General features: G+C 41.3%; 1 protein-coding gene across 1 annotated transcript in view; it reads left to right on the forward strand.

Moving 5' to 3' along the window:
* The window catches only part of ClpX (Caseinolytic protease chaperone subunit), a 72,623-nt gene extending 70,669 nt beyond the window's left edge, over nucleotides 1–1,954 (forward strand). Inside the window, exon 12 of the mRNA XM_089641772.1 lies at nucleotides 220–1,954. Within this exon, the coding sequence (XP_089497898.1) occupies nucleotides 220–405 (186 nt within the window). The 3' untranslated portion in view covers nucleotides 406–1,954. The remainder of the gene's footprint in view (nucleotides 1–219) is intronic.
* Nucleotides 1,955–11,100: the final 9,146 nt, after the last annotated feature.

Consider the following 11,100-nt stretch of genomic DNA (forward strand, 5'->3'; position numbering starts at 1 on the left):
ATATTTGTTTGTGTTGTCTGTTTACTTCTCTATGAAAAACAAGAATATATTATCTTTCTGCACTTAAATGGAAAATAATGTAATTACGTTAATTTCTTGGTAACAAATTGATGCGTTGTGTGGCCGGTCATTTGTTACGGGCGTATTTTATATATCGAGGAGGGAATGACTAATATGTCTGTAAACATGTATCTAACTTTATACCATTGCCATTTTTAGGAGAGCATCCTCCTAGAATCCATGTTTGAGATTCCCGGATCGGACGTGCTGTCGGTCCACATAAGCGAGGACTGCGTGATGGGTTCGGAAGCAGCAGAGTTCATTCGGGGCACCCCCACCACCGCCCCCAACAGCTCCCAGCAGACCTCCGAGGAAACCTGGGCCGGAGTCAGGGCTCAGAACTAATATCCTTCCCGTCCAGGGCCTGACGTGACTCGTTCATCGCCAGGTGCACGCCTCCGATAGACTATAGACAGTGCTGTGTATCATATTATAATGCAGAGATTTATGGAAAACATGTGCTACTACGTTTACTTGACTCATTTATCTTAGTTTACAGTTGGTAGAAGATTTATCAAACAGATTTCTGTATTGCCATTTTGGTATGATTTTTACCTCTACAATGCTGGCCTTTTCAACGACATATTTTGACACAATTTATGTTTAGTGGCTGAGAAGTTTTATGCCTAAACTTTGTTGATATTGGTGTTTTTATGGAGATACTCAGGAAATTGGGAAATCCATTTGGTTTTTTTTACATGAAAACATTTCAATTTTGCCCAACTGCTATATCATCGCTGGGTGCGTAATAACCACAATGTAAAAAAATTTAAAAATTTACATTGGAGGCATTACGCGCCCAGCGATGATATGGTTTAGACAATTGAAGACATTGTAGAAACTTTCCTTAGTATAATAGATTTGTAATCATAAATATTCAATATGAGTCAAGTAAACAGTTAGCATTATTTTAAAGAAATCCATTTGAGGACTTAATCCCCTGAAGTAGTTATTTTAATACTTACAAATCTTTTAATGAGGGAACATTTTTTATCGATTTGAAGTAACAGGAAATTTGAAATTGTGGAATTTAATAAAAGTCAGACATGCAAAATGTTACTTTTTGTGCATACTTGTAAATTTAGTTATTGAAGTTAGCCTTGGTTTATGAAAAGAATGTAACATTAGAACTATTCACACTACTTTGTTCATGCAGTATTGTTGTCGCTTACAGAAGTTTTCTGTAAGTTATACATTATGAACCTAATTGCTCATAAATAATGTGTTCTATTAAAAAGGAAATGCTGATTTATTGTATAGATTTATTTATTGACATGTTCTGAATTCAGGGATACAATTTATATTATTTGCAAAGGAGATCAAAATAAATCACAATTTTGTCAGTTTTTACATAATCTATGTTTTTGGAGTCAATTTCAAGTAAACTCAGTTTTGTCATGGTCTTCAATTTCATTTAAACTGTGTTCCGAAGAGCTCATCTTCATATAAACTTGGGAGTTGTTCTCAAGTTTGGAGTCAACCACCTTTTAGAAATAAATTATTTTATATTGTCGATTGACTTTAAATACCATGTAGGAAAATTAGCTTTAAGTTTTTAGATAGGTTAAATTCTATCGTACAATCTAAAAGAAATTTATCTATATTTTTAATCATTTTGTTCATATCTATGGATAAGTGTTGGTTTTGTGACTGTTATAAGATTATATTCATGGAGACTTTCGCTTTACCGATGTCTTATTTTTACTTCAAATTTTATTATTATCTCACTATTTTTGTATTTTAATCCATTTGCCTCCCTTCCCACTTCTGGATTGTGATCTCACGAGTAAATGTTGCAGCAGAAGAAAATAGTTATTGTTGTGTAATATAAAAATAGTGTCTGGTTAAAAGTCGTACATGAATGTTTTTTCCTAATAAATATAAAAGTTATAAACTGGCTTTTTTTTCATTTGTGTCTTTAACGCCGGGAGTGGTCATTTCGGACAACCTCAGTTAGCCCAAACACGAGTTAACGGCCCTCCGCATCAAATTTCCTCTTTGTCTTTGTTTTGTAATTTATACATATTCACTTATCAAGTGACTACCACGTTTACTTACGTTTTACACGTGTACCATTCACTTTATGTAGTATAATGAAGTCCACATTGTAACTGTTAAATAACCACATCATATTGACTGTAATTCGACTCTATTTTCTCATTCCAGTACAGAGATAATGCGTTAAGTATTCCTTGGACATCCCCGACTTCTTTTATCATTCAAACCACTCTCTAAGCACTCCTGGCACTAATAAGATAAACTTTGAAATTTTCAGCGAAATTGATTCAGTAAATTTTGAGACTGTAGTGCACACACACACGGACATTGCCTTTTATTTATAAGGATAATGAATGTCTTATTTGCAACACCTAATTCTGTCAGCTAAGAAATATGTTACTTCTAAGTGCTATTTAGGGAATACTGTGAACGGGTGTTCCGCCCTTGTCAGTGGAGCTTCACACATGTTGTACTGGGCGGTATGCAGAGGATCAATGCTGCTTCCTCCTTAGAGAAGATTTCATTGATATTCTTGTAGGACAGATTCAGTATACCTACATTGCATCTGTGCATTAGAGATACCAGTCGGTCTGAGATAATTAAGACAGCTGTTTGGTAGCTTCCAGGACTGGTACTTAGATGATGATATCACATCATTTCGTCAGCTGACACATGGCAAAAATTTACAATGGTTGTCGATCAGACGAACCTCCGACCTTTGCACAGAATTATGCAAGTTTATCAAGTATTTGGGATCCTGCGTTTCTCCACCCCTGCCTAAATTCTTGATCAAGTGACTTGAATCTAAGCAAGAAAAAGAGGTTCATTCAAATAAAAATCCATTGAAAACAAAGCTTTTGCCAGCTCTTATGTACAAATCAAGTTGCAGGGATACTGTATTTGTTTTATCAGTAAAGTACCTGTTTGGTTTTGAAATGACAATAATCATTTGTTTTAGTTCTTTTATAGAATTAGGTTACAATTTTATTTATTAACTCGTAATTATGCTACCTATTTCCACTTTGCTGTAATTGGCTGTAGGTGTCGGCCATTGAAATTTCAGATTCCATCAACAGTGGAGGGTGGACAACGTAAATACTGAGGCAGTTCCTTGGCGGTGGTCATTTCCTCATCTGGTGGCACCGGGTGAAGAGATAGATGTTTCTTTAGATTTTTTTCAGGTTCTGTTACTATATCAGTATGCAATTCTCTTTACTAATTACATATGACATATTATTTGATAGCGTTAATTGAATTAAAATATCTTTTATGCGTCGGCGACATGGTATCTGAAGATTTCGGAGTCAGTGTTCTTTCAATTTTACGTAAATATGAATTTTCTTGAAAATTCTCGACACATATGATACACCCTTGTTCCTCATATTCCTGGCATTTCGGCCTTCCAATTAATCATATGGTTGTACTCAAAGAGGATAGTTTTGAGAAAAAATCGTGAAAGGTTTCACATTTTTGTTTGTCAAGTTCTTTTTTCAAGCATTGTTAGCTTCTCATTTTGTATCGGGTACCTATTTTCGTCTTTGGAACTTTGTTCATAATTTTAAATAATTTCAAACACTGATCACAAGTAGGTACTATATTTTGCATTGGGTATCTATTTGTTGCTTTGGAACTCGGTCCAAAGTTTTTTTTAAATATTTTCACACATGGTACCTACCCAAAGCAAAATATTATAAAACATAATATTTTGTGTTCCTAATCGATGCCTGGAATCCATTATGAGAGAGAGCTTGCTCTTTCGCCCTTTTATTTACGTTTCGCGCGTGTTTATTCCCTATATTTGCCCTTTTTCTCCACTTGCCACACTTTTTCTCCCTACTGGCAACACTGTAGTGACGCGCATTTCAGGTCACGTGATGTTTGTGTTCATATGACGCCGTTTTTTCGCGCCTTAAGTACGTTTCGTGTTTGTGCTGTGCTTAAAAACCAACTTTAAGTGCAAAAATCATAGTTTATTCCCTAGCCTTTATAAATATACTGTTTGCGAGAAATTAACTCATAGTTTTATCGTGTCTATCAGTGTTTTGTCGTCTTTTAATTGTGATTGTTGCGCAAATGAGTGACATCGAAAATAATGACGCGGCGTCGGTCGGCAACAGCGACCAAACGCAAGATTCCCGGAAGCGCCGACGCGAAGATTCGGACTCAGATTCCTCGTCCAGTCAGAGGGGTTACAGACACCTGGACACGCGAGTTGAACGACTGACGCAACAGGTGTCCGCTCTGACGGACGCCCTAATGGGCAGTCGCGTAGAACTCGAGGAATATCCGGGGAGAGAAGACCCCGCTGAAGGTACACGGAGGGAAGGATCGGGGTTCATAGAACTACCCGCCAGCCTAGCCGCCCAGAAGAACATTCTGGAGTTCGGAAACCCGAGCACCGTGGTGAAAGAGGCACCGATCCGGAAAGCGGACGCGAGAAGAGTGGGAGTTATTTCGGCTCTTCAGCATTTTAACTCGGAGGAATGGTCGCGGGTTCGCTACGCCGAAACCCAAAAGGCTTACACCGCCACGCCTGCCTTCGTAGAGCTGGAGGTGAATGAAGAGCTGAAGAGGCTCGACAAGAACAGCTCTTTTGCACCAGCCCTGGATCGTTCCCTGGGAGCTCTCTCGAATGCCATCCTATCACAAACGGAGGCAGTAAAAGGGAATATGCAGACGCTGGTAAACTGGGCAGCCGATCCCGGCACCTGCTTGACCCCTTCGACCCTGTTCGAGAAAATCCAGGAGATGTTCGCCAAGGAATCCCCATACAGTAGGATTACGGACGACGTCCTACAAATTGTATGTGGAAGGCGAACTGAGTGTCTCCAAAGTAGGCGAAAGGCCCTGTTGGAGGGAATAACAGACCCCTTTACCAGGGAAGGCCTCGCCAGGATCCCACCGAGCTCCAGTCACCTCTTTAATAAAGAGGAACTTGCGGCCTATATATTGGCAAACGGGGGACGAGACAAGGTTGTCAGTGTCGCACCTTTGTCCTATACCCCCCGTCAACCACAACCCTCTACCTCACAAATGGCAAGGCCGGTGAGGGAAGCTCCACCCTCACTCCCTAGAAAGCCCTTTCGACCCGCTCCTAGGCCAGAGAAAGATAGGACACATCGCCAGCCCACCAAGAAGCAAGAGCCCTCTCGCAAGTCGACTAGCGATCGGGGTAGGAGGCGATGGAGGTGACTGGAGGCCAGAGCCCTTCCGGGGAGGACGCCTGAAGGCATATCGGGAGGTGTGGAGGGAGTTGGGGGCGTCACCACTAATCCTGAACATCCTGGAAGGAGCAAGGATTCACTTTGTGTCCAAACCTCCTCTGGCTCTTCCATCAGCCGAGCTCAGGCAGAACTTCAGGACAAAGTCGTCTTCAGACATGACCGCGCACATCGAAATGATGAAAGCGTCAAAGATTCTGGAGGCAGCAGACGACTCTCCGAGCTTCCTGTCAGGTATGTTCCTTACCTCCAAATCAGACCACACCTTCAGACCCATCTTCAACTTGAAGGCCTTGAACGTCTTCATAGATTCAAAGCCCTTCAAACTTTTCAGCCATTTTCGGGTTCCGGAATTCCTCCAACCCGACGATTGGATGATAAAAGTAGACCTCTCCCAGGCTTATTTCCACGTGCCGATCGCAAGATCACACCGGAAATTCCTGCGCCTCGTCTACAATGGAGAACTCCTTCAGATGACGTGTCTGCCCTTCGGCCTGTCATCAGCGCCAAGGATCTTCTCGCTGCTCTCAAACTGGGTAGCGGAGCTGCTAAGAAGGAAGGGACTGAGGACAGTAGTCTACCTAGACGACTTCTTAGTAGCAAACCAGTGCAGAGAACACCTGGCCCGCCAAGTCGTTATTATAGTGCACACACTTCAACAACTAGGTTGGTGCATAAACCTGGAGAAATGCATCCTGACGCCCACGCAAAAGTTGGAGTTCCTGGGCATAACATGGGACACGAGAGCAGACCAAAAGTCTCTCTCCGACCGCAAGTGCTCTGGTCTACGCCAAGCCTTACAGGTTCCCTTGGAAGTCGGCAGTTGCTCTCCCAGGCAGGCTCTAGGTCTCCTGGGAAGACTCAACTTTGCAAATTTCGTGATCCCTCGTGGTCGCTTGCATTGCCGCAGACTGCAGAGGTTCAGCCGCCACATACAGCATCTGAAACCGTCTCGGCCGGTTGCTCTGTCCACCGCAGCACTGCAGGACATACAGTGGTGGCTAGGGGCCATCGGAAGCACGAGCCCAATTCAACCCCTCTCATTCCATCACTTCCTGACGACAGATGCAGCGGACACAGGATGGGGAGGACAGCTAGACGACACCACAGTTGCGGGTCATTGGACGGGGGAGCAGGCACTATGGCACTCAAACCGGAAGGAAGCATATGCCGTGTTAGCGGTCATCAAAGACCAAGCTCATCTCCTGGCAGGGACAAATGTCTTACTACAGACGGACAACAAGACAGTTGTGGCTTACGTCAACAAGGAAGGGGGCACAAAATCCCTTGCCCTTCTAGAAACCACGCGGGAGTTACTAGATTTCGTAGACCAGATGGAGATATCTCTGACAGCCCAATACATTCCAGGAAGATTCAACGGAATTGCGGACCGTCTCTCTCGGGGCGCACAGCTCCCAGAGTGGCACCTACTAAGTCCGGTGACAGAAAAGATATTTGGAAAATGGGGTTGCCCTCAAATAGACCTGTTCGCTTCAGCCACGGCTCACGTGGTACCAACCTACGTATCCAGAGACTCAAGCGACTGCTCAGCTTGCTTTCCCAACGCGTTCAGTCGACCTTGGGACTACAATCTAGCATGGGTATTCCCTCCGCCAAATCTCGTTCCGAGAGTGCTAGCACACTTAAATCAGGCGAGGGGCATGTTTCTGCTAGTCGTTCCAAAATGGGAGAGGACCTTCTGGAGAAGCGACCTAAAACAGCGAACAGACGAACCCCCAATGCGCCTGCAAAATCTAGAGGGAGTCCTAATAGACACGTCGACAGGACTGCCTCCTCCCAGGATCCAGGATCTGGAACTAGAGGTGTGGAGAATTGCGGGTGGGATCAAGCCCTCACATCTTGGAGTCGGGAAGAACGCCAACTCCTCAACTCATCCTGGAGAGAGTCTACACTGAAGACTTACAAACCTGCATGGGATAGGTGGCGTAGATGGGGCACGCAGAACGGCGTGGATGTCAACAATCCCCCACCAACAATGGTCGCCAGGTATCTAGCCCACTTATTTGTTCGAGAAGGTCTAGCCCCTAAGACCATTCAGGTCCACAAATCAGCCATCGTCACATTTTGCGGCCCAGCTCAGAATGCGAGAAAAATCAGTTCTGATTTTCTGGTGAGACACGTTCTCAAGGCAATCTCAATGGCACGAGGAATCAAAGAGAAAGCCCCCATCTGGGACCCAAGACAGGTGGTAGACTGGTTGGTCAAGAATCCCCCCGCAGAAGACTCACTATTTGAAGCATCACGGAGGGCAGCAATACTTCTCGTCTTGGCGTCAGGCAGGAGAGTTCATGATTTAACTCTCCTAAGAGTTACCCCAGACCATTTTATCGACAAGAGGAGTACGATCACCTTGTGGCCAGTTTTCGGAGCAAAGACCGATTCAGCCAAACACAAACAGTCAGGCTGGAAATTGACGGGTCCAGAAAAAGACAACATCAACCCACTTAAATGGTTGAGGAAAGTTGTTGCTCTCTCTAAAGCCAGAAGAGGCCCGCTACTAAAGCACCTGTTTGTGACCACATCAGGAGAGGCAAAACCTGCAACGCAGACAATAATAGGGGGGTGGATTAAATCAGTCCTCAGAGAAGCAGGAGTCCACGCAACCCCAGGAAGTGTACGCTCGGCTGTAGCCTCTCTAAACTGGTTGGAAGACTATCCTATAGAGGAGATACTCGCAAGAGGGAATTGGAAATCTGAGCACACCTTCCGGAAATTCTACCGAAGGGAGGTCGCTCACTCGGGTAGCGAACACCTCCAGTGCTCAATGGCTCCATTCTTTACTCCAGTTTAAATAGCATCACATATAACGCAAGTTTCAGATCACCAGGTGAGAGCAGACACATCTCATAATGGATTCCAGGCATCGATTAGGAACACAAAATAGAATAATTTTACCTACCAATAAAATTTATATTTTGTTTCCATCGATGCCTGGAATCCAGGTAATCCCTACCTGGTGCATTACGAGTCATATGAACACAAACATCACGTGACCTGAAATGCGCGTCACTACAGTGTTGCCAGTAGGGAGAAAAAGTGTGGCAAGTGGAGAAAAAGGGCAAATATAGGGAATAAACACGCGCGAAACGTAAATAAAAGGGCGAAAGAGCAAGCTCTCTCTCATAATGGATTCCAGGCATCGATGGAAACAAAATATAAATTTTATTGGTAGGTAAAATTATTCTATTATTCAATATTTGTGCATAAAATAGAATACATTAATATTTTTAAATTATCGTAGTATGGTAGTATCTGATTTGAAATAATTTCGTTTATTGATTATTATTATAAATTAGCTGCCTCAGCGTAATAAGTTAGCGATTGTAGTACTTCGAGAAATTCATGACTCATCAATTATGACATATAAATTGCTGACTGATTAGGTTTCAGGATATTGAAAAGTATAGGAATGATTTTCTTGAATCCTATATAATCCTGGAAATGACGAAAAGTAAAGAGGTCGATTTAGCAGACATGAAAAATAGGTACAAGAGTTTTATGGATATGTACTTCGAAATCCAGTCAAATCGTATTAACACTTTTTCCACCTAAGGAAGATTCTGTTAAGATTACAAGCAATAATTTCGGTTTTTCGCTTCCAAAAATTAGTTTGCCATCTTTTTCGGGTGGAATAACTGTATGGATAAATTTTATAAATACATATGATGCTATAATTCATGAAAATGATTCTCTAAGTGATATACATATATTTCATTATTTGTTGGGAGCGTTGTCGGAAGACGCATTGAAAATTATTAAACATCTTCCGGTTTCCGCTATCAATTATCCCATTGCTTACAATTTGTTAAGAGACTGTTTTTATAACAAACGGATAATTACATAGAGAACATTATTTCGGGCCCCATAATTAAAAGGAATCGATCAGACCTGTCGTTAATGTTTTGAAGGAAAATTTTCAGGCATTAATTAGATTAGTGATCATTTTTATTACTACATATTGTTTCAAATAAATTTCCTAACGATCTAAAAACTAGCTTCGAGTTCATGGGTCACAGGGAAGAAATTCCATCATTCTCGCAGTTGTTGTCTTTTTTAGAATCACAATCTAAAATTTAAGAATCTTTTCATGGCTACGGCATGAAACATGAAGCTCCAAAAGCCAAATCAAAACGCATATTAAATTCTTTTGTCAGCACACAAAAATCGGTGTGTTTACTATTAGTCTAGTGCAATTAGCGATTCGCGATCGTAATTATTCCGGTAGTACCAATTTTTATATGTTTTATAAACTAGTCACCTGATGTAAAATCTGAGAATATGATGTCCCAGTCGCCACAAATTTGGGTAATGAGACAGATGGAGAAGCTATTCACGGCCATGAGTAAGAAACTATAGTCAAGGGCTCTTACTTCTGTCAAAACTGATCTACCATTAATTTTAATTTTTGTTAAGCTGACAACTCGACTACAAAAAGAAAAGAATGTCAATAAATGTTAATTTTACGAAAATACCAATTTTTCTCTTTTTTATGTACCTTATCATCTTAATTATATTAATAATCTTAAATGTATGTTGTGATTACGTGTCAGACGTAGCTGCGAGTATGTAGTGGCTTGGCCTATTTTAGTGGTCTTCCCATTCACAAAATTGTACTGGAAACGAGGTATTTACAAAAAACCAAACCTGGTAGGGCAAAAAAATTGTTTTTTCAGAAATATATGCACCTTTACGACTTTCTACCTCGGTACCTATTAGAGATAGAATAAAATTATTTGTATAAAAGTTGTAGGTAATTTTATGTTCTACTATACTTGTTGAGCTATTTTAGCCGAAATTTGCGTTGAAAATGAGATATTTGGGAAAAACTAGATTTTGGCACGATTTCGGCCGGTTTTTTCAAAATGGCGGCTCAAGCACAGATGCGCCAAGGTCGGAAACTCAGATTTTACATCAAGGGATCAGTTTATAAAACATTGGGACTTTTATAAAACATTGGGAAAAAAATTGGGACTACCAGAATAATTACCCCCGTACTGATAGTGACCCCCTTTTTGGCGCTAATTGCACTGGCCTATATGCAAAGGAAATCATTACCTATCAAAGTGTTACCAATTTTTTTATATAACAGGTGGTTAAAATAAAATTATATCCACCTGCTAGATTCAATATTGTGAAAAAATTGTGTCATAATTGTATATCCACTCAACATTTTGTAAGAAACTGTTTGTTGCGTTTTAATTGTTTCCGGTGTCATAAAAATAATCATTCGTTGTTGCATTTTTCTTGTGATGTAAGAAGGCAAGTACAAGCATCAAATAGCAACAATTTCGAGAACACTTCTAGACAAGAAGTACTTGATTCGCCAGCTGAGACAATAAACTCAATCTTATCGGCCATCGCGGCAACCACACCTCATCTTGATAGGCTTAATAATCCCAATGTTTTAGCGAGCTCTTGCCAATCATCAGTTTTGTTAGATAAAAAGGGACATTTTCACAAGGTTTGTGTATTATTAGACTGTGCAAGCCAAGCACATTTTATTTCAAGTTATTGTGCAGTTCGTTGGGGCCTCGACTGTTCCAATAAACAAATTCCTATTCGAGGAATTGGACAGTTGTCGGCCATCGCGCAGAAAGGATTGGTCATGTGACGGATCCGTCCTCTATGTTCAAATGGGTTTTATGATGGGGATTTGGTCGTGTTATCAAGCATTTGTGCACACATGCATAGTTCTCCCATTCATTGTGGACACTGGTGTCATTTGAGGAATTTAACTTTGGCTGATCCTAATTTCGATAATCGAAAACATTCCCAATCATCCTTCGCCGTTATCTCCAAA

This window comes from Hesperophylax consimilis, chromosome 2 (assembly GCF_061612785.1).
Source record: "Hesperophylax consimilis isolate HC1 chromosome 2, BYU_Hcon_1.0, whole genome shotgun sequence".
In the NCBI taxonomy this organism is placed as follows: Eukaryota; Metazoa; Arthropoda; class Insecta; order Trichoptera; family Limnephilidae; genus Hesperophylax; species Hesperophylax consimilis.